Here is a 27,347-nt window from a genome sequence, read left to right as displayed (position 1 = left end):
CTGCACTATTTTTAAAAAGGCTATTTCCCCTCTGTTTAGTTGTCTTGGCATTCTTTCTTTCCTTTTGGCTGTGCTGATTGCAGGATCTTAGTTCCCTTAGACCAGGTATTGAACCCAGTCCCTTGGCAGTGAAAGTGCAAAGTCCTAACCACTGGAGCTCCGGGGAATTCTGTCTTGGCATTCTTATCAAATCAACTGACTGCATGCCATATATTTTAGAATTGTGTGTTTTTTTTTTTTTTTTCCTATCCCCAAACTCTAGTTTCTAAAAATTAAGCAATTTAAGCTTCCAAAGGATTAACTGAAGCTTGATCTAAAGTTTCAGGATCAAGGACTTTTAAAACTGTGAAGTTACTTGTCCTTTATGTTAAATGAGATCCAGGCACTTTTTAGAGAGTAACTTTAGATCTGGAGAGGAAATACCCAGTGGCTTCTTTGGATAACTATGGGGAGAAGCGAATAGGAGAAATAGGCCAAGAATATATACCTGACAATCCCAAAGATCAACATTATTTTTTCGGTTGTATCTTTAATTGGTCTTGGGTTTTGTTTGTTTTTCTGGCCTCCCTCTATTCTCCAGAGTATAATATGGCCTCACTCTAGCTAAAAATGCAGGGTTTTGCATTAGATAAACAGGGGATCCAATCCCAAATCTTTTGTTGCTTTCTACCTGTTTGATCTCTTTAATTTTCAGTTTCTTCTTTTGCAAAATCAGAATGAAAATTTTGTCTACCCCAATGGATTGTTTGAGCATTAGGTAATACAAATACATAGCACTGCCATGGTATGTTAAAATATTATCCATTATTATTTTCTCTATCCAAAATAAAACCTTATCTGTCCTGTGTTGTATTCCCTTGAATTCTGCTCTGTAAAATGGGATAATCTGCTAATATGATTAAAAAAAAATCCTACTCACCTCTTCATAGGTTTGACATATTTTGAGGGGGTAGTGAATCTTTCAGTTTTCTTGTATGCCTTAATTTTCTGTGTGTATTATAAACTGTATTAAGTTACATTTACTATTTGGGGGTTTTAAGGCTTCTAAAGTAATACTAAGCTTCTATTACCAAATGATAGAAAGGGAGAAAGTCCAGGAATCTGTGAAGCCCTGTGGTCCTTCCACCTACCCTCTATGACCTTAGGCAAGCTGCTCACCTTCTGTGAGCTTTGCTGTCACCACTTGTAAAATGGGAGTAATATATAAGCCAGGACTGTCGTACAGAGTTGCCATGATATTGGAAGGAGGTAAAAACTGTGCAGAACTTAAAACTGTGAAGTTTGCTATGTATGAGATGACCTGTATTATTTTATTGAAGTTCACAGTGAACTCTGACAAATATCTTTCTTTTTTTGGTTATTTTTCATTTATACTATACTACTCTTAAGAGATATAAAGAGGACAGTAAGGTCACATCACTGTGGATGGCATCACCAACTCGATGGTCATGAGTTTGAGCAAACTCCAGGAGTTGGTGATGGACAGGGAAGCCTGGTGTGCTGCAGTCCATGGGGTTGCAAGGAGTCAGACAGCACTGAGCGACTGAACTGAAGGTCACAAGCTCTAGGTGTGAAACAAAGCAGGGACTCAAATTCAGAATGCACAGCTGCGGTTCAAGGCGTTAAGATGTTTTGAAAGGTTAATGCTCAGTGTTTTTACATTCTGTTCTAAAATCTTAGTGGGTTGGCTCTCTCAATGCTTGCTTTCTTAGTTGCTTGATCTTCAGTAACAGGAAATAGATGAACTCATAATTTTAAGGGCCTTAATTTTAGGGCCAAAGAAATGGTCCCACGGGCTTCGGCCTGGTCATTTAGGAAATCTGATACTCCATTGTGTGTGTGTGTGTGTGTGTGTGTGTATGTGCCATGTGTACATGCATAGTCACAGCAAATGTATTTGAAATTCACTAATCCTTACAGTTTAACATCAGGTTCTTTTGCTACATTCAAATACAATTAAATTATTCAAATGTGTTTTAAAATAGGATCTATCATAGAACTCTATTGGACTTCCCTGGTGGCTCGGATGGTAAAGAATCTGTCTGCAATGCAGGAGACATAGAAGACATGGGTTTGATCCTTGGGTTGGGAAGATTCCCTGGAGAAGGGAATGGCTACCTACTGTAGTCTGCCAGGTTCCTCTGTCCATGAAATTCTCCAGGTAAAAATACTGGAGTAGGTATTTTGGGGTTGCAAAGAGTGGGACGTGACTGAGTGACTGACACACATAAAAGACTCAATTTTCCTAAAACTAGCCTCAACCCTTCTCCTTCCACCTGAATATTTACAAAGAAAAATGTCTAAGATGATGGTCACCTAATGAGATAATAATTCTGTGCGGTATAATTTGGGGGGAAATGGCACCCTACTCCAGTACTCTTGCCTGGAAAATGCCATGGACTGAGGAGCCTGGTAGGCTGCAGTCCATGGGGTCACTGAGGGTCGGACACGACTGAGCGACTTCACTTTCACTTTTCACTTTCATGCATTGGAGAAGGAAATGGCAACCCACTCCAGTGTTCTTGCCTGGAGAATCCCAGGGACGGGGGAGCCTGGTGGGCTGCCGTCTCTGGGGTTGCACAGAGTCAGACACGACTGAAGTGACTTAGCAGCAGCAGCATATATTTTCCCATGTTTTTGAGGATTCCCCTCAAACTTTTTGTTTTAAAATAATTATAGAGACTTGCCTGGTGGCCCAGTGATTAAGATTCCATGCTTCCAATGCAGGGGGCTTGGGTGTGATCCCTGGTCACGGAACTAGATTCCACATGCTGCAACTAAGAGTTTGTAACCCCAGCTAAAGATCCAGCATGCTGCAATGAAGATTGAAAATTCCATGTGCTGCGAGTAAAATCTAGCATAGCCAATAAATAAATATAAATAGTTTAAAATAAAATAATTATAAACACAAAGTTGGGAAAATAGGAACCCATGTAACTTCTCCCTATGGCAACAGCTTATGACTATAGTATAATAGCAAAGCCAGGAAACAGACTTTGGTACGATACAAACTACACACTCGATTCCAGTTTCACCAGTTTTGACATGCACTGATTTGTGGTGACTCCCCATCTTAATTCTATTTAGTCTTCAGTGAGCACTGCTACTATAGGGGTGGAGTTAGGGTACAGAGCACACTGCACTTCATAGGGATGACCACGTACCTACTTTGAAAAGGCACATCATCACTCATATGGTAACAAATTGACAGGAAGTGACCTCATCCTTCCAAAATGACTGGGCAGGATATGCTTGAGCAGGCTTGTACCACCCCTGAAGGCCAACTGTTAAATATGCAGGCATTTCATCATTGGTAGCTTGAAATCAGCCATGGTAGAAGCATTTGTCTCAGAGACATCTGCAAAGAGTGTAAGCCAAGGCTCACTCTCTCTTCCTTGAGCCTGCTTACCGCATATCGCTGCTAGCCTGGTACTGACAGCTTGTCTCAGACGATCCACATTCCCCACATATGTCTCAACTGGGTCTCGGTAAAATCTTACTCCCCAGCAGGACTTCTCCTTGTCAATGATGATGCTTTTGTCCTCAGGGCTGTAGACTAGGCAGCCAGATAGTCTTAAAAAAAAAAAAAAAGAATTTTCTGTTAATGGATTCTAATACCTTAATTATGACCATTCTCGGTAACTCACTTTCATTTTGCCCAGGGGCTTTCTGGAATATGTATTTATTTTTAACTCCAAGAGAGCATTTAGGGGAGTGAGAGAGACAGGCAGTGGAAGGGGTAGTGGAGATAGAAAAAGGGTCTGGAGTGCCCTGTCCATTCTCACCCAGCAGGCAGTGTGGAGTCACCCATACTGGGGGTCAGCACTGCCTTGACTCCCCCGGTCCCATCTTTTTCTCTATAGGCAATGGGAGGTCAGTAATTCTTTCTCTTGAGGCAGATGATGGGAACTGGGAAGAAAACTTTGCTTTCCACTTGAAAATGGGTCAAAAGGCAAAACGATTCTTTGCAGATTCCACAGTGGCTTCATAAGCTTTTATGTACATAATGAAGGGCCATATCCTTTCATCATTAGTCAACAAGTGTGCTGTGTGCTTAGTATATTTACTTGTAGACAGAAAAAGAGTAGAATCAAAAACGAAACTTTGCTATTCTGTCCTCTCCCCTTGTCTAAGTATGTTGCTCACTTAGCAGACTTGTGTGGACTGTTAACTTGTATAGTCTAACGCAGGCACTGTGCTGCTGCTGCTAAGTCGCTTCAGTCGTGTCTGACTCTACGCAACCCCATAGACGGCAGCCCACCAGGCTCCCCCGTCCCTGGGATTCTCCAGGCAAGAACACTGGAGTGGATTGCCATTTCCTTCTCCAATGCATAAAAGTGGGGAAGTATTAAATGTTCTCTCACCTCAAGGACCCATTAACTAAAGACAAAGAGCACATTGGCAACACAGAATAGTGAAAAGAGTACATACTTTCAAGTGAGATCTGAGTTCAAATCCTAGCTTGACGACTTACTAGCTAAATAAACTTGGGCAAGTTGCCAAAGTTTTGTGTGTTGGTTCACTCATTAGTAAAAACAAAGTTGTTAAAAGCACAAACCATAAGACCTGGGCCCCTATCCTGCACCGTGCATTTTGTGTCTATTTTTATACTGTTACATTTTACTTTATTTAAATTTAATCCTTACCATAACCTTGCCAGGCAGGTTGTATCATTTCCATTTTATGGATGGGAAAATTGAGCCTCAGAGACATTCATGAACTTGATTAAGGTCATAGAGAGAATGGGGACTAGAACTGGGATTCCAAAGACCACTCTGGAGTCCATATAGCCTATGAAAAAATGTATTGAAAAATTCAGACACTTGGTAGGAGCTCAGACATTGTTATGCTGTTATTCACTTAATATATAATTAATTACAGGTTAGCTATATTGATAATTATGTTAATATAATTATGTATCATAATATATAGGGTTATATAATACATTATAGAATGCATTAATTACATAAATTAATTATACATATTTTAAGTGAAAGGTTGAGTAAACTTGGAGCTGGATGATCTGGCCCACAGTTTGGCTCTGCTCTTTATTAGTTCTGTACACAGGCATGAGTGAGACATGGTAACTGTTCAATAAATATTTGTTGAAAAGTGAAGAAATAAATGAATGAATAAACAAATGAAAGAGTAAATGTTTGTCTCTTCTGGGCCTTAAAAAATGACTCTCACTGTGGTGAAAAATTAGTTAATGCTCAAAAGAAAACTTCATTGTCAGTAGTCTGAGTCAGAGGTATCCCAGGACACAGCGGTTCCTTATAGCGACCCACTGTGGTGAATAGGGGGTACTGCAAGGGCTTATTACACAGGCCTCCTAGTAATGCCCGGGATTTGCCTTGCCAGGTCTTTGCTCCTCCTCCGCAGCCTGTTAACCCTAGACTGAGGAGTAAGATTTTGGCATAGTCCTCTACCTAAATGCCTGCTTACCCACTTAACATTGCAATGCTCTGGCATAAAACATTTTGCTTGGCTTTGTTAGAGAGTGCCAGGAGTCAGGAAAGATCTTGAAGGCAGGGATGTCTGAGGGTAAGATGCATATACTGTTCTTTTACAGTTTATGGTCTTATATTGACTTTTTGAACTATATCCTTTTATTCTTATAAATGAACTGAAAACATTACAAATAATTAAAATGTCACATATGAAGCCTGCTGTTGATCCAGTCCTTTTATTTCAAGCCACACACTGAAACTTTTGGTACTAATCCTGCTACATATATCATTTAGTTCTCACAACAGCCCAACTAGAGAAATTGTCTTATTTATCCCATTTTACAAAAAGGAAAGGAAGGCTTCAAATGTTTCAGTAACTCAGTGACACATACTGACTGGCAGAGCTGGGACTGGGGCTCAGACTGCCTTCTAAACACAGGCGTGTATGCTTAGCGGCCCAGTCATGTCTGGTTCTGTGACCCCAGGGACTGTAGCCCGCCAGGCTCCTCTGTCCATGGGATTCTCCAGGCAGGAATACCGGACTGGGTAGCCATTTCCTCCTCCAGGGGGTCTTCTCAACTCAGACATCGAACCTGTGTCTCCTATGTCTCCTGGATTGCAGGCAGATTCTTTACCCACTGAGCTGTTAGGGAAGCCCATTGTCTTCTAAACACATATTATCTCTCATAACAGAGTAGAAAGAAAAGTAGGCCAGAAAGAGAAAAGACCAACATAACTGGGATTCTGCTTTACTTCCCTCGGTAAACAGAATGGAAGTACCTGGCTTGTTTTGAACTATCCTTTCCAACAGCAGCCCGGGCAGAATTGGGGAGACGCCAGCACTAAGCAGGGATCTTTTGTCAATTACAGAGTGACGTATAAAATGACATATATAGTTAAGAATGGCAGACCAAAGGAATAAAAGCTTATCTAGCCCATGTTTTGTACAAACAATCAGAAATTATTGCCTTTTTCCATTCTTGTGCTTCTTGGGTGGTAAATGTTTTTGAAGGATAAATTCCTATTTTTTCTTCAAAAATTCCTTTAGGAGACATGTTTTAGCAAAGACATTTAAATATAACACTGTTATTTAAAAAAATTCAAGTGCATTCACAAAGAGCAACTCTAGACACAATAACATACCTTTCCTTTTGTCTGTGCTCTGGGAAGAACCTGCTTTGGAAGCTGAGAATTAGGAAGGGAATCCGATGAACTGCCTTGACCCTTTTCGTCTGGAGTCTTAGCAAGTCTGGAATATTTGGAGACTGTGTAATAGGGCGCAAATTTCCCTGAGCCTTTGTGTTTGCAAATGAATTTGCTGCCTCAGGGAAAGGCAACAACTCAGCTTCTCTGAAGTAAAGATGGAAAAAAACCCAAGATAGTAAAAAACCATGTCAGAAGAGCAGACAAGACAGTATTTATATTTAGATTATTGCTTTCATATGGACATGTGGAAGAAAAACACACAACCAAGGGTTAAAATGCCCCATAAAATCGACCTCAGATTTTCTGTGCGCTGACACTTTTCCCCTGGACTTCTAGACAAATGCTTCCCTCCTGTGGGCAGAGAGTAGAATACAGAGGAATAGAGAACTTCAGCAGGAGAATAAGGGAAGCAAGTTTTTGTCTTTTCGCCTGTTTTCTAAAGAGTGTTTGGTTTATGGGCCAGAATTATTGTTCAAAAAATAAGGTAACAAAAGGAAGAAATAACAAAACCAACCAACAAAAACCCAGCAACAACAATAAAATAACTTTCAAAAAAATGGCCCAGTTTACCTATTTCCATGCTCATGGAGCCCTCTTTTACTGTCCAAATGAGAAGCGATACTCTTCTAAAAAAAATAAAACAAAAGAATATAATAAAACAGAAACAGGCTCACAGAGAACAAGTCAGTGGTTGCAAGTGGGGAAAGAGATGGGGGAGGGGCAGCATAGAGGAAGAGGATTAGAGGTACAAACTACTAGGTATAAAATAAATAAGACACAGGGATGTAATGTACAGCACAGGGAATATAGCAAATATTTCCTAATAACTTTAAATGGACTATAATCTATGAAATATTAAGTCTCTTATATGCCTGAAACATTATGTAAATCAACTCTACTTCAATAAAGAAAAGGCCAAAAGAACTCCCTCCACCACCTGATATAAACAATAAAATTAAGATAATTTAGTGAGATTCTGCTAGATATTAGGAAATGTATTAGATGCCGAAGATTGAAAACTGGAAAATGCATGTTCTCTGTCAAATAACTCAGATTTCATTGGGTGTATAAGTGGGAATGAACAGAACAAATAATTATAATTACCTGGTAAAATGACAAGATGTGTACACGCAGAATGCTTTGGGAAAACAAAGGATATTGTGTCCAACTAACGAGGAGGATAATAGCTAACCTGAAACTTCAAGGGTTAGAAGATATATCCGGGACATAAATGGCCATGCTGAGAGTTTGAGTCTTATTTCTTACAGCTGGGTTAGCAAAATAAGAGCCTTGCATTAGCTGCAGGGTCTTATCCAAGTCCCCAATCCCATGTTTATGTTATGAGTTTAGGTCTGTAAGCATTTGAGAGTTAACCCTAGATTAGGCAAGGGAAAGCAAGGAGTAATTTCAAAGATGAAAACAAGCAGCTATGATTGCCACATAAAATCAAGCTGGAAGCAAGTTGGGTGTACACAAAGAGGATACAACTAGAAGCAGTTAATGTAATTAAGAAGTTGCTGCAAGGGTTCATTCAGATGAGAAGCTCTTAATAGAAGTGATGGGGAATAGAAGATAGGTGGGAGAACTAAAATCAATAGAACCTGTGAAGGATTGGATATGGAGGGTGAGGGAAAAGCAGGAGAGAGTTAAGCCCACAAATCTATCATAACTCCGTCTAATGTTTCTCCCTGATTGGGAGAACAAGGAGAGGGAGCGGATCTGGAATGAAAGATTAATTCAGGATACTTAGTGGATGGTGGTACCCCTAAGGCTTTTAACCCTCCTATATTGATTGCTATTTCGTTATTTCTGGGACTTAACTGTTTTATTTTACCAGAAGGCCACTGAGAACAAGGAACGTATCTTGTCTCATATTCCTTAGGATGGCTTTTGAAAAACACTCCTTTCAAATTATTAAAAATGTCATTCTCATAAAAATTAATGAGCACATCCAAGTTTTATGTACTTGATTATATAAAGAAACCAGTAGAATGACCTGATTCTAAAAGATTTGAAGAATGGGGCAAAGTATGAGAAATGAAGATAGGATGCTAGAAACCAAAGTGGTCAATTTGCATGTAAGGCAGATCCCTAATCTTTGAGTGTTTTAATCAAGAGAAAAGAAAAAAAAAAGTCTTACCTTATCAATTTTCTGCAAGTTAGCTTCTAACTTTACAGGGCTGTCAAACATCTGGGCTGTCATCAATTGATGCAGACTTTTTCTCAACTGACATATTAGAAACCATCCTGAAATGAAATTATAAAGACAAATACTCATAATTGTGCTTTATTTCCAAGTTTTGAATATTTTCTACACATTTTCCTATAGTGGCTCTAAGAATATTTAATATGCATTTAAGAAATATTGAATTTATATCCACGTCTGTACAAAAATACATTTGAGGTAATGTAAATTAAAGGCAAAAGAGTAAAAATCAATAAAGTAAAAAGAAAATAGAAATAATTGATGATTCCATAATCGAATATTAGATTTGTTCATTCATTGCTAGTCAGTCAGGGCAAAGTAATTTATATAGTAAATTATTTAAAGGAAGAAGAATCCAGTTCCTGAAGTGGCTGTTGTTTATGTTTCCTCCTTCTCCTTCTAAATTCTAAAAAAAGAGTGTCATGTGGAGCTTTACGAAGATGATAAAAATGCAGTGGCCCTTGTTCTCAATATTTTTACAGTAATTACAGGTACAGATTCCCAATACCTCTTTGTTATAGAGCCTATTGATCAAAGCCAATGATGTCCTATTTATATGTGTATCTGCACGCAAAAATGCATTTGTTAGACACAGCCTTATTTGGAGCATTTTCAGTGAGTGAAAAAGTCTTCATCATCCACTGTCACATTTCATATGTAATTACAAACTAGCTTAAGTAAAATAAGCATTCTTTATCAGCTGCTGGGCACAAGTGTCTACCCATGGGGTGGGTAAGCACTTTACCGCACATCTGCACCCCTACGACAGCAGCTCACCTATAGGTCAGAGGCAGAGCTGTATGGACTAAGCCCGCAAGAGGAGTCTCTGTGTGTGGGCTCTGCAAGAACTGAGTGGATGTTGTCCAATTGGCACTAGATAGGAAGTGTCCTTAGCCCTATTAATGTCTCCAAAAGACACTGTGTGCATGCAAACTCAGCTGCTCAATTGTATCTGACTCTTTGTGACCCCATGGAGTGCAACCCGCCAGGCTTCTCTGTCCGTGGAGTTTTCCAAGCAGGATTACTCAAGTGAATTGCCATTCCCTGCTCCAACATGGGGTACTTCCAAATTCTGGAGCTAGAAGAAGTCAGCTGAGCTGTTGACACGATAGTATAGTTGAGTGATATACCAGAATTGGAGTTCATCAAAGCAGAGGTTTTCATTTGTAGCGTTAGACAGAATTTATAACAAAAACAGAATCATGGCATGCTGATATGCTTGGTACCTTTCTCAGAGACTCAGGCAGTTGTAAGTCTTCATCAGGTGATGTAGACGTGATGTCTTGAGGACTGCGGTAATGTCTTATTCTCTGTTTTAGGGATTTGACATGGCATGGGAGATGGTTCCTATGGACAGATAACAGGACTTGGTAATGAACTAATGAGTGACAATTTTTGCCAGTTAAAGATGAGAAGTTGCAACTGAAAGGAGAACCATTCTTAGCAAGGATTTTTCAAGCCAACCTCTAAAAACTAATCTTAATTTTAATTGTTCTGAATCAGTTCATTCAGTTCAGTCGCTCAGTCATGTCTGACTCTTTGCGACCCCATGAATTACAGCATGCTAGGCCTCCCTGTCCATCATCAACTTCCGGAGTTCACCCAAACTCACGTCCATCGAGCTGGTGATGCCATCCAGCCATCTCATCCTCTGTCGTCTCCTTCTCCTCCTGCCCCCAATCCCTCCTAGCATCAGAGTCTTTATACTTTACTTTGTGATGGAATTCCAGTTGAGCTATTTCAAATCCTAAAAGAGGATGCTGTGAAAGTGCTGCACTCAATATGTCAGCAAATTTGGAAAACTCAGCAGTGGCCACAGGACTGGAAAAGGTCAGATTTCATTCCAATCCCAAAGAAAGGCAATGCCAAAGAATGCTCAAACTACCGCACAATTGCACTCATCTCGCATGCAAGAAAGTAATGCTCAAAATTCTCCAAGCCAGGCTTCAGCAATACGCGAACCGTGAACTTCCAGATGTTCAAGCTGGTTTTAGAAAAGGCAGAGGACCCAGAGATCAAATTGCCAACATCCGCTGGATCATGGAAAAAGCAAGAGAGTTCCAGAAAAACATCTATTTCTGCTTTATTGAGTATGCCAAAGCCTTTGACTGTGTGGATCACGATAAACTGTGGAAAATTCTTCAAGAAATGGGAATACCAGACTACTTGACCTGCCTCTTGAGAAATCTGTATGCAGGTCAGGAAGTAACAGTTAGAACTGGACATGACACAACAGACTGGTTCCAAATAGGAAAAGGAGTACGTCAAGGCTGAATATTGTCACCCTGCTTATTTAACTTCTATGCAGAGTACATCATGAGAAGTGCTGGGCTGGAAGAAACACAAGCTGGAATCAAGATTGCCGGGAGAAATATCAATCACCTCAGATATGCAGATGACACCACCCTTATAGCAGAAAGTGAAGAAGAACTTTTCACTCTCCTGATGAAAGTGAAAGAGGAGAGTGAAAAAGTTGGCTTAAAGCTCAACATTCAGAAAACTAAGATCACGGCATCCGGTCCCATCACTGCATGGCAAATAGATGGGGAAACAGTGGAAACAGTGGCTGACTTAATTTTTCTGGGCTCCAAAAATCACTGCAGATGGTGATTGCAGCTATGAAATTAAAAGACGCTTATTCCTTGGAAGGAAAGGTGTAACCAACCTAGACAGCATAGGTCCATCTAGTCAAGGCTATGGTTTTTCCAGTGGTCATGTATGGATGTGAGAGTTGGACTATAAAGAAAGCTGAACGCCAAAGAATTGATGCTTTTGAACTGTGGTATTGGAGAAGACTCTTGAGAGTCCCTTGGACCGCAAGGAGATCCAACCAGTCCATCCTAAAGGAGATCAGTCCTGGGTGTTCATTGGAAGGACTGTTGTTGAAGCTGAAACTCTAATACTTTGGCCACCTGATGCGAAGAGCTGACTCATTTGAAAAGACCCTGATGCTGGGAAAGATTGAGGGCAGGTGGAGAAGGGGACGACAGAATGAGATGGTTGGATGGCATCACCAACTCAATGGACGTGAGTTTGAGTAAACTCCGGGAGTTGGTGACGGACAGGGAGGCCTGGCGTGCTGAGGTTCATGCGGTTGCAAAGAGTTGGATATGACTGAGCAACTGAACTGTAACTGTTGTACACTATTGTTTGTTTCATGTATGCATGGGTTGTTTCTCACACAAACTGAAGCTCTTTGAGTGTCAACCATTAATACCCGACCACAGGGATGGAAACAGGAGGGATGCTCATACAACAGACTCCAGTTAACTTGTCACATCTAGTGGGTCTACAAGGCAGAGAAAAAGGTGGAGAAAGGAAAAGAAGTAATAGCTAGATAAGAATGACAAAGAGCTGGCAGGATTCTTCCCCCAGCTGTATTCAGAGCAGGCATGCTAATGACCACAGACCTCTCCTCATGAGTGTAAATTCTGCCTTGGACTCCTCACCACGGTGCCCCCTGGCAGGGACAATAAAAAGTTCAGAGTGGATAGATGAGAAGAAACCTATTTACCATCTTTGATATAGAGTTTGTTCTCTCACATTATAGAGATAACCCTGATTTCCCTCACCTCGTTTTTCAAAACTAGTTTAAATAAAGAACCCACATACTAGTGCGGGAGATGCGAGAGACACAAGTTGGATCCCTGGGTTGGGAAGATCCCCCAGACAAAGAAATGGCAATTTGCTTCAGTATTCTTGCCTGGGAAATTCCATGGACAGAGCAGTCTGGTGGGCCACAGTCCATGGAGTCGCAGAGTAAGACATGACTGAGTGCGTGCGCACACACACATAAAATGAAAACGTATGGACAATGAAGGTAAAGTTTTTAAAAATGCAGTTTTTTTTTATTTTTATATAAATTAAAACACCAGAGCTTATTGATTCCTATATTAAATACATAAATTATAAAATAACCATTCATAAAACTTTACATACAATAAGTTGGTTCCAATCTCTACGGTAATACATACAGTACATGTACATTTTCAGTGTACTTCAAAGGATCATTCTGGTGAAACTCAATTTATATTTTTCTTCCATTAATAAACAAGCACTGAAACAATCAATGGAGTCATGCTAATGAGATGGAGAGAAAGAATCCCAACTGCAGCAGATGATTGAATGAAAGCTCTGAGAAATTGACTCCCCTGGCTGTATTAACACAGTAGATACCTGGGGAGTTATGTATTCCTGTGCACTGGCTCTACAATACTCTACTATGTAAGTCCTACTGAGTCCCTGCAAAATTGGATCTTGAAGGTTCAGGTGGGCATGAACCCTTTTGGGAATGAGATTGTTAGCTGATACAAATATGGGACTTTGGACTAATGTTAATACTGTAGATTGTGCTGGATTCTGTTGCTCTTTCCAGAAGACCACTGGCATTATTAGAAGGCTAGGTGGCAGGTCTGAGTAATTGGAAAACCAATGAGTAGTTCTTTGCTTCAGTCAGAAACAGAGAATAGTAGTAATGGACAGAAGGTAGAGAAAAGGGAGGAGAGACAAGCAAGGAGGGGAAGAACACAGGTATCAGATGCTGAACAAAAATATGAGTTACCCAGCAGCCTCAGAAAACCCCTTCCCAATTCCTCAATCCTAGGACAGAAGTACACTTTCTGTAAGCACTCACACCATCATACTATATACAGAATATATATGTGTATATATCTACATCACATATTTATAAAAGTGTTTGGATTGTGATCTGCCTCATTGTGGGAAATTATGGTTAATGGGGGAAAATAGGCACATTTTGTGACTTATCAATCAAATACAAGTGACTGCTATTATCACTGGCTGCTGGGGACCTTGTTTTGGGAACTGCTTCATCCACACTATAGTGAGTTCATGGAGCCTTGACTGTAGGCAGATTTAGACTCCAAGTTGTTCATTACAGCACTCTCACCCTACAGAACTTTGATATCACAAGGATGGAAATATAAGCATGGGAAGAAAGACCTCAGTGCAAAACTACAAAGATAAAAATAGGGAACTTCACCCAACCAACTACCTGTACTTCTGAGTTTGATATACTAGGTTGAATATAGCAAATTAATAATCCTTCTATTTTTGCCACATTGCCCCTTGAAGTTTTTCTTTAGTGATTTTGGCTAAACATTGGACTTAAACTCTCAATAACAAAAGACTTATTTAGAAAGAACTAAACTGCCGAACTAAACTGCCAACTAAAGGCAGTAAAGGAATGTGAATCTGCTCTGCACAGTACTGAAATGGGATCATAGAGGATGAATTCCAGCTTCTACTATGTCTGAACCCTCCTGGCACAATGCCCGAGGCTCAGTCTGAAGACAGTATATTATACAGAAATGACAAGACAGTTGAACAGTTTGGTGCTCAAGACCTTGTGCCCTACTTTCTTCCTTTTAGAAAGTGGGAGTCCACTTAAGGGGAGGATTGGGCCATCCTGAAAGCATCAGCTCACGACCAACAGTCATCCAAGACTTGCTCTGATAACTGATCTCTCAAGTTATACTGAACTATTTCAGTATAGTAGATAAGTATATATATACACATTCATATATATATGACTATATATATTTATATGCTGTGCCATTCTTTGATAGATCAAGAAATACAATTAAATATTTAAAAAACAAAATGTCTATGCTGCCCATCTATTTTGACAGATCAAAAAATGCAATTAAATATTTTTTAAAAATGTCTATGCTGTGCATCTATTTTGATGTAATATAACACATAAGATCCAGTTATTTTGCATCAGCACAGAACTGATGAATATTATTTTTATAATTTCCATGAAAACCTAGGAAGGTTAAAAAGACATGCTTCATTTTAAAACAATGAACTTATGAACTAAGCTGAAGACACTGAATACATAAATTACACAATGGGCTTACAAAAATAGTTGACAATCAATAGGCAAAAAAGAACAAGTTGGCCAGAGATTTAAACTAAAAACCAACAAAGTAAGTCGAAATAAAATACTGTAGCAAAAATCATTTGGCAAAACTTTATTTGTTCTATTACTAGTGGAGAATATACTGGTCCTACTTCAGTGATGACCCATGAACCCTACATCATCTATGTCCTCCTGAAGATACATGCCATGGATGTGAGCAGTTTTTTTTTTTTTTCCTTTTTTAAAAATATAAAGCAAGATTTATTCTTCTACCACTAAAACTTCACTATTGGCAAAAATTTCATTTATATGACATAAGTTAAAAGGGATTTTGTAGCTATTTTTAGCAAATTCTAGTGTTACCTAAAACAACACTTGGGTGGTGTTAAAAAAAAATTAGACAGCCAATTTAGCATCTGTTGATGCTTTCTGGTTTTACAGTCAAATATAGTCTTCAATTTCTTTTCCTTTTCTTGTGAGACTTTTCCTGTTCTGAGTAGTTATGCTAAATTGGGGCTTTCATTTTATCTCAAACCTTTTTTTAATGTTTTCAGTTATGTTTATTTTCCAAGAGATGAAGACTTTAGGAAAAGTTAAGTAAAATGAACCCTGAAGAATGCTGTTCTGATTGTTTCTCATTCATGGCCAAACATGTCAGGATAGCTAAGATGAAGAAATCAGGTATTAAAGATTGGGGTGGGGATCATCTGATCTCTGTAAGAAGTAGAGCCACAGTCAGCCTCTCAACTGCTGAGACACTCTTTTTACTCTTGCTGATCATGACACGCAAGGGAAGCATTCATCTGGATATGGTCCATTTCCTTGGATCCACAAGTGACTGGAAAATACATGTACAATTTTCCTGATGATTTTTATAATTGTGGAAATGCATAACAAAATATTTAGCCTTACTCAAAGATTTGTTAATTTTGAAGATCATGAGTGAAGTATGGTAAAAATGCCATCTTTTAGCTTAAAATCTTAGAGAAATTTACTAACCTCCTTGATCTTAAGCAAAAAGAAAGAATTCCTTTTTTTCCCCTTGCATTTTCCCTAAACATATCTAAAGCTGCTTAGATGGTCATACTCATGGGGATTGCTCTTGTATGACTTTGTGTGTGTGACACAATCCAATTTATAGCAGATAAGGTACCTGATTAAGCTATATTATTTGAATAAATATTTCTCATCACTCGAACCATAGTCAGTGCTTGAATATAAAACTTAACCTACAAGTTTCTTGGTGGGGAAAGCAAGATGAAAAGGAAGGAAGTAGGCTTGGTGGAGCAGATGGAGTATGAATTTTCTCAGATGCACCCTGGGATGGCCAATGGAAAAGAAAAGTCATCTAAAATATGGGAGGGTAATTTATCCTCTTCCATACATTCTGAGATTTGAAAGTGTTGGGTCACAAACTGTAGTAGCACCCTTTTGTACATTGCTTGCACAGTGAATGTACTCTTCATACTTAATATGGAAACTACCTGTTGAACAGAGAATCCAGCAGGATGGTTATATTGTATATCCCCAGTAGGACATCTACAAGACCTCCCCCCAAATGAAAGGGCTATCCATCAGACTAATTATGTGATACTCTCAGTTCACTCCAAACCTTAATTTCATGTCTGACTCTCTTATGATAAGGGAGGACTTCTGTATTATGGCAGGCATATGCAGTAAGGAGAGCTAGAAGATGCTTATTGTTGAAATGACACATTCTTCTATCTTGTTAAATAACATGAAAATGATCTATTTACTATAGGTGATTAGAGCTCCTGGTTCTGGATCGCTCAATCTTTATTGCTAGTAATTGATGGGAAAGCTTCAGTACTGCAGTGCTTAGACTGAATGAAACTGAAGCACTATTTTATTACACAGGGGACTCTTTTTCTCAACAACACAAGAAAGTCAGATATAGCAGTCATCATAATTACAAAGCACTTTGTGCTACTTTAAGCACCTCTTGTTCCAGAATTGCAAAAAAGAAAGAAAGAAAAACCTTATGAAAAAGCATTTTAACCTCATTTTGCAGATGAGGAAACTGAGGCACAGAGAGGTTAAGTGACTGGGCCAAAGATATCTGGGTCAGCAGTAAATATAAGAACAAAAAGTGGGACCCCTGCATTGTAGCTTTAATTGTACTTTCTTCAGTCACTGTTTGGCTTTAAAAATGCCAGCGCCAAAACTGAAGAGTAAGATACTGAATCCACGTATGGAAAGACTTGTGTAGCATTTCATAGAAAGAGTTTCTGGCTCCCTACACACATTCTTAATGCATGGGAATGCTAGCCCTGTAAATAAAATCTTGACAATTTGAAACATTGAGGCTGTTTTGTTATCTACAGTAAATGAGGCTAAAATTAGCTTTTCAGGAACTTTTATTTGCTCTCAGAGCTGAATCCAAGACTCAGTATTACATAACTTAGGAAAAGTACCAGTCTTCTAATTGTCTATGGTAGAAAATGACCTTCTCAGTAACACAATGTTACTTTTATATAAAAAAGTAGAGCTACCTTGTTGCTGTCATATCTCTGGGAAAAAAAAAAATTGTCAGTCTAAATAACAAGAGGTCAGAATGCTCTAAGCATATCAGGATACTTCTAAAAATAATCATATTTTCACTTAATAGTCACATCTCTGTGGAAAATTCATTTGTTGATAGAAGTTTACTTTTCGCCTCTATTTGTATCAAATCACATGTTATTTGCAGGCAATTTTAAGCAGCCATTTGAAGACCAGTGTTTTGGAAATGGAAAGATTCAGAGATGCCTCTGGCCCTATAGTCGGTGGCATTCTTAGACAGCACTAAGTCAGGGAGCTTGTGATCTAGAGCATCATCTTCTTAATTTTCAATAAGAACGAGATCAGTTTGTTGTTCTTGGAGGACCACAGAAAGCCAAGGAAGCATCTGGTTTTATGCATCTTATGTTGCATTCGCCTGGATCTTTCACACTGGTTGCCAGTTTAGTCGGGGTCACTGTGATCCGCTTCTCATCTGCCATGTATGGAATGTGCTCCACAAGCTCCACTGTTTGCAGAAAAACTGGACACTGTTTTTCTTCTCACTCACATTGCAGATGTCTCTGTTCCTGAGGTTTAAACAATAATAAAGACAGAAAAGCAAATCCCTGTAGTAAGAAACCAGACTTTTCAAATCAAACATTTTATTGTAAACAGCTCCTCATAGGTATTCCTCGTGCTTCGATCCCCACCCCCCCTTATCTTTTTGTTTTGATTTTTTTTTTTAATGATGTTTATTTCAGGACTAGTATTTCCATGGGGTGTGGTGTTACATTAAAATGACCCCCCCTGCACAGCAGGGGTAGAATGTTTCTTTGTAACTTTGGTTCCATGCCCAAGACACATCTTTGCTTGATCTGCTGAAACTGTTTCCCTTGCTGAATTGTTTTCTTTCACACAATATATGTCTATAGTTCTTTCCTTCTGGTTTGACATATACAGGTTTCGTTAAATGCAGCATATATTGTAGATTTTCAACAGGGTCATGTAGGAACTGTCAAGTAAGAAACCTTGAATAATGGCTTTAAAATACACAGGTGTAGTCCTGGCTACAGGATGGGCCTTAGCTTTTGATCTCCCTTTCAGTGCTGTAAACATTTCTGCCATCTTTGAAGGTTTAGAAGTATTTGCTTTTCTGCAGTCTTATCCGTGTTTTCGGTTTCTCTGTAAAACAGAGGGAGAAATTCTTTAATTGTCATTTCAGTCAATAGCTGAAACAGGAAAAAAAAAAGCACAAATTCTTTTTTTAAAAAAAAACATTTTTATTCTTTACCACGTCTTGAGACAGTATAATCTTGTGTGTGTTATGTAAAGAAAGTCTCTAAGCTTAATTTCTTTCCTTTAAAATGAGAGAATAGAAGTATCTATTTCAAGGGTTGCTGCAACGTAATACATGTAAAGCAATTAACAGTTCTTGTCTCATATTAAGTTATTATCAATATTGTCTTTTTCTCTGGGACTTTCTAAGCCAACACCTTCGGAAGTTCAACTAAGATATTACTTTAAATTTAATTTTTAAAAATTTTATTGAAGTATAGTTGATTTACAATGTTGTATTAATTTATTCTGTACAGCAAAGTGACTCAGATGTAAGTGTATGTATAATTATATACATATATATTTTATGTTCTTTCCCATTATGTTTTGTAACAGGATATTAAATATTGTTTCCTATGCTATATAGTAGGACCCTGTTGTTTATCCATATAATAGTTTGCCTCTGCTAATCCCAAACTCCCATTCCTTCCCTCCCCTAATTACCAACCCCCTTGGCAACCATAAGCCTGTTCTCTCTCTGAGTCTGTTCTTGTTCTGTAGCTTTGTTAATTTGCATTGTATTTTAGAATCCACATATGAGTGATATTATATGGTATTTGTCTTTTTCTTTCTGACTTACTTTGCTTAGTATGAGAATCTCTACGTCCATCCATGTTGCTGCAAATGGCATTATTTCATTCTTTTTGATGGTTGAGTGATATTCCATTGTGTATATATACCACATCTTCTTTATCCATTCATCTGTTGATGGACATTTACATTGCTTCCATATCTTGGCTATTGTAAATAGTGCCGCTGTCAACACTGGGGTTCATATATCTTTTAGACTTATAATTTTGTCTGGATATATGCCCAGGAGTGGGATTGTTGGATCATATGGCAACTCTATTTTTAGAGTTTTGAGGAATATTTTTACTGTTTTCCATAGTGGTTGTACCAATTTAAATCCTCACTAATAGTGCATGCATGCATGCATACTCAGTTGCTAACTCATGTCCAACTCTTTGCAAACCCATGGACTGTAGCCCGCCAGGCTCCTCTGTCCATGGGATTATCCTGGCAGGAATATTGGAGTGGCTTGCCATTTCCTCCTCCAGGAATAGTGTAAGAGGGTTCCTTCTTCTCCACATCCTTTCCAAAATTTGTTATTTGTAGACTTCTTAATGATGGACATTCTCATGGGTATGAGGTGGCACCCCATTGTAGTTTTGATTTGCGTTTCTCTAATAATTAGTGATGCTAAGCATCTTTTCAAGTGCCTATTTGCCATTCATTTTCTTTGAAGAAATGTCTGTTTAGGACTTCTGCCCATTTTCAATTTCTTTTTTGGGAGGCTATTGCTGTTAAGTTGTATGAGCTCTGTATATTTTGGAAATTAAGCCCTTGTAGGGAAAGACTGAAGGCAGGAGGAGAAGGGGATGACAGAGGATGAGATGGTTGGATGGCATCACTGACTCAATGGACATGAATTTGAGCAAGCTCCAGGAGTTGGTGATGGACAGGGAAGCCTTGTATGCTGCAGTCCATGGGGTCGCAAAGAGTCAGACACGACTGAGCGACTGAACTGAACTGAAGCCCTTGTTGCCCATATGAAATATTACTTTAAAAGCAGGTCTGTCTACACCTTTCACTGATTTACTTGTATGTCAAAATTTCTCTCCAACAACATTGTTTAATGGCAGACAGTCTCTATCCCAAAGTCCTGATCTGAGGATTCCCTGGGAATTTGGCTCCACAGGTTTCCTGTTTGGCCCCAGAGTATCTCTGAAAAGAAATTTCCCTGGACTGTGCCAGTCAATACGCCTAGCCCCATCCCTCTTTAATTCCATGTATCTGGGTTTTCGCTTGGGTAGAAGCTTAGGACATAATACACTCCTCCAATAAAAGCCAGAAAATGGCACAGAGGATATTTTATCATTTACTGCATAAGGACATGAACTTTAGAGTCTGAATGGCATGGATGGAGAAAATGGAATTTCCATGAAAAAGCCATTTAACTTCTCCAAGGCTTAATTTCTTCATCTATAAAGTAAAGATACTAATTCTGTAGCAGAATTTAATGGTACTCCAAAAATGGTGACAAAGATCCAAAGTGGTGGAAAAGGAGGCGTGTAGTATCTTAAGGATGCTTCCAGTTCACATACAGAGGCAAATCAGAGATTCAAAGAAATTTCTGCCACAGGTGCAAGTCACAAGTATTTGGAACTCATATTTGCAGAATCACTTGGTTCATTCCCAAAGGCCAGATCAGACTGAGATAAAAGAGTGACCGAGTCACAGGAGAGTGAGTAGGAAGGAAGTACAGAGATTGGGATGAGAGCATGCTGTGGGAGGGAGGCGTAGGTGCCAAAAGGCAGAGAGATTGGTGGTGCTGGCACAAAGGAGGGCATGCTCAGTCGCTTCAGTCATGTCCGATTCTTTGCAACCCCATGAACTGTAGCCCCCAAGTTCCCCTCTCCATGGGATTTTCCAGGCAAGAATACTGGAGTGGGCTTCCATTTCCTGCTCCAGGGGATCTTTCCTACCAGGGATTGAACCCAGATCTCCTAAACTGCAGGCAGATTCTTTACTGCCTGAGCCACCAATTCAGCCCTATAATATTCCCATGATCCTCAGTAAAGAAGAGAGCTAATCTGAATGTGTATAAAGATGCAATAGGTGTGTGCATGTCTCTCTTCTCTATATATGTATATACACATTTAGTGTATTTTTATATAAAATAAGTATGTAACACAAAATAACCAAACAAATATTTTCCTATTAGTGATTTATATTCTGTTCTTAAACCAAAGACTAACTTAAATTATATATAAAGATAGCTACCTTAAAATGAAATGACTTATGCTTCTTTCCTTTTAGCAATTATCTAAGTCAACCTCAGAAATAAATCTTAAATCTGTTTCAAAGCACATATGCACCATTTCTCCCCATCACAACTAAAGTAAAGCCCATCATTTGAGGAAAATCATGTTGGCTTTAAAAAGCAAATGGACTTATAGGCAATCTCCCCGAATGTTAAATTTCTGTAAATTGAGTATCTGTAAAAGGAACTATGATTTTTACAGCAAAGCCAGCTTTATTCAAACTGGCATTATGAATAACTGAAGTATTATCTAATAGGTCACTATAGATGAGCAGCTTTCAGTGAGTTAAAGGTGAGTATTCTATAACTAAAATTGTAGAAAATACAAATTCACCTTTGATTCAGAAGCCCCTTCTGGATATCACAGAGCCTCAGGGATTCTTTTGAATGTGTTGCCCTGTAGAACTGAGCTTTGAGAGTTTATGACATGCCACCAGACTCTAAGTCAGGGAATACAGTTATGTCACTGCTGACTTAGGACTCTAGTATCCAAGTACCTGTTGCCTTGTCTGTTTCACAGAAGACACTCAGCATAATGTGTCAAGATCAAACAAACAAACTCACAGAGAAAGAGATTGGATTTGTGGTTACCCGGGGTGAGGAGTAGAGGGAAGGGATACTGGATGAGTAGTCAAAAGCTGTTATACAGACTACTAGTCATAAGATAAATAAGTACTAGGGATATTATGGACAACATGATAAATATAATTAATGTGATTATATGTTATATATGAAAGTTGTTAAGAGAGCAAATCCTAAGAATTCTCATTGCAATAAAAACATTTTCTATTTCTTTAATTTTGTAGATGTTCACTAAATTTACTGTGGTAGTTATTTCACAATGTATGTAAATCAAATCATTATGCCATACACCTTAAACTTATACAGTGCTATATGTCAATTATATCACAATAAAAATTGAAAGGAAAAAATGAATGCACGAAGCACATGGTATCTCTTGAAACCATGTGGGGTTCCCCTTTGCTGTGCTTAGTCACTCAGTCCTGTCCGACTCTTTGCGACCTCATGGGCTGTAGCCCGCCAGGCTTCTCTGTCCATAGGAGTTCTCCAAGCAAGAATACTACAGTGAGTTGCCATGCCCTCCTCCAGGGGATCTTCCTAACCCAGGGATTGAACCCAGGTCTCCCTCATTGCAGGCAAATTCTTTACCAACTAAGCCACCAGGGAAGCCCAAGAATACTGGAGTGGGTAGCCTATCCCTTCTCCAGGGGAACTTCCTGACCCAGAAATCAAACCGGGGTCTCCTGCATTGCAGGCGGATTCTTGACCACCTGAGCTACCAGGGAAGCCCTTAAGGTAAAAGTCCCAGTCTAATGCACAGGACTGAGCTATTTAGTCAGCAACCACTGAAAGCAGTGAGGGTACCTTCTTGGGAGCCTGCAGCAGCTTCTAGATCATCCCTGACCAAAATGACTTAGGTAATTGCTAAAAGGAAAGAAGCATAAGTCATTTCATTTTAAGGTAGCTATCTTTATATATAATTTAAGTTAGTCTTTGGTTTAAGAACAGAATAGAATATAAATCATTAATAGGACAAATATTTGTATGGTTATTTGCAGTATGCTTTTGCTACCTGCTAATAAGTGAAGCCCTTTTCTTCCTTACTTCCTCCTTCCTCTGTCTCACCTGCTTTGGGCATGAAAGTAGAATTAATCAGTTGCCAGTAATGTCTTATTCACTTGTATTATTTAAATCCAGATTATTATCTGAAGAGAAGAGATGAAAAGGTAACTACTCATTTTGGCTTAGTTCCTAAACTATTGTACTTGGCAGTACTAGAGGTTTTATTTTCAAACTTGTATATTTGCAAACTCAGTACATGTGATAGCCAACTTTTTTTTCATAATAATAGCTAAGAGTTGCTGATTACTGAACCATGTGCCAGTCAATGTGGCAAATTCTTTATAAGCATAATCTTATTTAATTCTTTAAACACAATACCATGATGTAGTTAATATAGTCACAATCATTTTATGGAACAGGAAACCTAATTTTGGTCTAAATCTACCATGACACGCTAGTATTTGGCAGGATTGAAACTTAACAGTATATTTAACTTCAAAGCCACACATGTTAAACTACTGACTTTTTCCTGTATGCATTTTATATTATCCAGATTCACGGTACCAGGAATTTGTTATATAATTACTATTAATTATAATTATATTTTTTTCATTTGACCACTCCAAAGTGTCAATTATGTGCTACTCTAGAGGAAAAGCAAATCAAATTTTGTATATCCCTCAAAAAAATTGGGAAAACGTATGGGGGATGAGCATACAGCAATTTTAAATCCCAAGAGCTATGTAGTAGTATACAGATCATAGAAGACACCTCTGATTGCTGATATATATACACGTAAGTGATGCTCAGGATGTGAGAGAAAGGCTTCTTTCACGTGTGAGGCACAACAGGGTTAAAAGTGGACTCTGGCATGAGGCTGCCTGGATACAAATCCTAGACCTGTCCACTGTAGCTATATGGTCCTAGGAAAGTCACATGTAGTTTCTCCAATTGCAAAAAAGGAAGAAATAAAAGCAATACCTACTTGCTAGAGGGGTTTGTGAGGATTAATGTATCTGTTACTTAGAACAGCATCTAGCATGTAGCTTCTAGTCATTATTGATACTAATGTTCAAACTTACTCCTTTGCTAGCTAGTATTTACGAGTTTACGAGGTTTGATTTTTCTTGCCTACACCACCACGTAGTACTTGTGCCTCACTGAACTTTATTTGCCTCACTGACTGATTGTTATTTGGGGGTGGGAACTGCTTGTTTTCTGATGCGCTGGCCATTTTGATCCTTTTCTAGAGAACCTTGCCCATTTTTCTCTAGATATTCTCATTCAGTTTAAGAGACTAAGTGCTCTTCTTTATGTGCTGCAAGGCTACTACTCTTCTTGTCAGATAAAGGATAATTTTCAGTCTTAAAATCTTTTGGAGTAAGGAATAAAGCCCGGGAATTGGCTCTATAAGGATACCACTTGCTGGGCATTTCTGCTTTACTTCTTTCTTGTGTCAGGTCATGCTTTCCTGTTCCACATCCAGGTAACAAAGTTGATACCCACAGAGACAGAAAGCATCTCTCTCCCATTTTTCAACTTGTTATTGAAAATGTTAAGTAACATGGGGGTGGGAAAAGATCCTTGCGTAATGTAACTTAATAAGACAACCAAAGTAGACACAGACCGTGGTAAATGGACTTAGAACAGCAGGTAGGCCTCCTTTATTTTTAAGTAATGGTGTTAAGGTTTGTGCTTTCTGTACCTGGGTAGACATTAGAATCACCTGGTTAGCTTCTTAAAAATATAGATCAATCTTATTCTCCACTTCTCTCATCCTCTGTCTCATCTCCGTGTCCGATAATCTGTTTCATTAAATTGGTAGTAAGGCTTTGAATTCTGTATTTTTACAAGGATTGAGAATCACTGTCTAAGATTCTTTTTACTTACATCCACTTACAAAAAATGGATTTGATAATATAATAATAGTGAGTCTTCATTTTTTTTCTAAATTGACATTGAAAGCTATCTTATTTGAAAACAAGATCCAGTTTTCCTAAATATCCTGTTTTCCTGAATTCTGATGAAAATGAGCTAGGAGAAAGGGTTAAAAAAATCAGTCATTTTAACTTGTTAGATTTATAGGAGCACAATTTTCAAGCTGGAGGAGACACTGAAAACATACTCCTGTTTTTTCACTTTGTAGATACAGAAGTGACTCTTTGAGTGTAATGAGAGGCTACAACGAGAATTCAGAGATCCACAGACATCATGACTTTCCAAAGCAAGACACTTAGCTAGAAAAAGATTCTTGACTTTCATCACGCTTCATTTCTTTAATAATCACCCAAATGGACTGGATTGATTTCTCATTTTATGGCATTTAAGACTGGCATTTAAATACCAAATGTATTTTTTTTAACATGAGCATACTAACATGCTAGCATTCTTCTTATCAAATAAGTCTTAGAAGCACATTTTGAGAATTAAATGGAATCTTACCTGTAAGAGGCACCTTGACATCAAGGCCAAAGAATGAAGGCAAGAGAGAAGAACAAGAATAGAAACAGAAACTGCAGAAGAAAAAGAAGAGGATTATGTACATCTGAACTTCTGCAGTGCCATTCAGGTTGTATAAAACCTCAGCTTTTCCATATCGCTCAAATCTGATCATTTCTCACATACACACAAAGTACCTTTTAGTTAAAAAAAAACCATACCTTTTATTTGTTCACTGGTAAAGCAATACAATGAATAACTGGTGTTCAGCTAACATCGACTGATACATTTTTGAATTCTGAGAAGATCTTACAGGTAATTGGTCTAAGCTCCGAATTTTATAAGTGAGAAAAATAAACACAGAGCAGTCAACAGACTATTGCATATAATTTGATGGTACAGTGAAGCCGAGAGCTTAGACCTCCCGAGTCCTACTCTACTAAGTGTTATTATCTCTATTTTTAATGTTTGAGAATGTAATTAAAAAATTTAAAAATGATCAAAGTGTATGCTTTATCACTCAGTGCTATCATTGTTTGGTTACTATGGCAGAGCAGGAAGAATATTAATTTGCAGAGTAAACATACGATTGCTTATTCACGGTGGGCACTCCTGAGAGGGAAATGGAACAGTATTAGTAATTACGTTGGGGTACCAGGCATAACCTGGGTCTGTCCTGGGTGAGTGAGGGTATGTGGTCCTCCTACTGGTATGAACTAAGCTTCTACATCAGAGATAGCTTCAGACAGTGAACGCATGCTGTTGCTCCAGCTTGTCATGCTCCTGAGATAGATGTCTCTGTATTTGGCTCATAGAAGTTAAATGGAGTCTGAGCTGTCTCTCTTCACCAAGAACCTTCACCAGAGAAGCAAAAACTTGGGTGGAAAACATGCTTTGTGTAGCACTGGTAGAAAACCAACTGTATACTAACTATGAAATCTTACAGGTCAGATTAGTTTTCTCAAATACTGATTTCCTGGGGGATTTGCTCTTACAGAGCCATGAAGTCTTTTGACTTGTTATAACCCTTCAGGAGCATTCTGTTGGACATGATAGTTTTGAACAGGTCCTGTATGGCAGTCTCATACTGGGCATATTATCTGCTATTTCCTTTAATGGCACTACTTACAAGGCTGTTGCTTCATGGTGGCAAAACTGCATGAACAAGTTATAAACATGGTGTGAAGAACTATGTATTAGAGACCAGTCTAATAGAATGGGGAGCAGAAGATGGGTAGTGATAGGATGTCACCTGTAGTGAGAGTGGATGAAGGAGGGGAATGGAAGGCTTCCACTATTCCCATGAGATGGTCAGGTACCAGGGCTACTTCTCTGGGCATAAGGGATGCTTATCACTTGATTTACGATGAGAGTCTAAATTCCATGCCACATGGTGGGCAGGCTGTGGGCCTCAGGGTCTGACACCTGACCTCTGCTTTTGATTTGCCATAGACGGGTTATATGATTTTGTGAAAGTTGTTTAATGTCTCCGAGCCGTTGTTTCATTATCTGTATAAAAGGGGAACATAATATCTGCTGTGTCTGTCTCAACAATCAGGAGAATCAAATGAGATGACGAATTTGGCAGTGCCTTGGATAAAGTGAAGAGCAGAATGTAGGAAGCAATTTAGCTATGTTTGTTGCTATCCCCTGGTTTACACTGTGTGCGTGGGAATTGAGGACAAAGAAGGAATACTGTATGCGTCCTGAGGGGGTGGTCACGTACCCCACAGGAAAGAATGAAGACTATCTCTGACATAAGCAATCGTTAGCCTTTTTACTATGCTTGTGGATAAGCAGAATTGAGGTCAAGTGAGTAGAAGTTGCTTTATAAACCTCACCTCTCATTCAAACTGCTAATCAGAAATCAACTGGATTGCCTTTGAAATGGCTTAGTTTAGTACTACATATGGAATT

General features: G+C 38.7%; 1 protein-coding gene across 3 annotated transcripts in view; it reads right to left on the bottom strand.

Annotated features, from left to right (window-relative positions):
* Positions 1-12,683: 12,683 nt before the first annotated feature.
* JAKMIP2 (janus kinase and microtubule interacting protein 2) overlaps positions 12,684-27,347 on the bottom strand; it is a 199,540-nt gene continuing 184,876 nt past the window's right edge. For 2 of the 3 annotated variants that reach the window (XM_040239761.1, XM_040239764.1), the window contains 2 exons: positions 25,434-25,504; positions 12,684-18,430 (listed from right to left, as the gene is read on the bottom strand). In XM_040239761.1, coding sequence (XP_040095695.1) covers positions 25,454-25,504 — 51 coding nt within the window. In that variant the 3' untranslated portion in view covers positions 12,684-18,430; positions 25,434-25,453. The remainder of the gene's footprint in view (positions 18,431-25,433; positions 25,505-27,347) is intronic. The other variant, XM_040239763.1, reaches the window with a different exon arrangement.

The sequence above is a fragment of the Oryx dammah genome, unplaced genomic scaffold (genome assembly GCF_014754425.2).
Source record: "Oryx dammah isolate SB20612 unplaced genomic scaffold, SCBI_Odam_1.1 HiC_scaffold_5, whole genome shotgun sequence".
NCBI classification, from domain to species: domain Eukaryota; kingdom Metazoa; phylum Chordata; class Mammalia; order Artiodactyla; family Bovidae; genus Oryx; species Oryx dammah.
The sequence above is the reverse complement of the archived record's forward strand: the minus strand, read 5'-3'. Positions and strand labels throughout refer to the sequence as shown.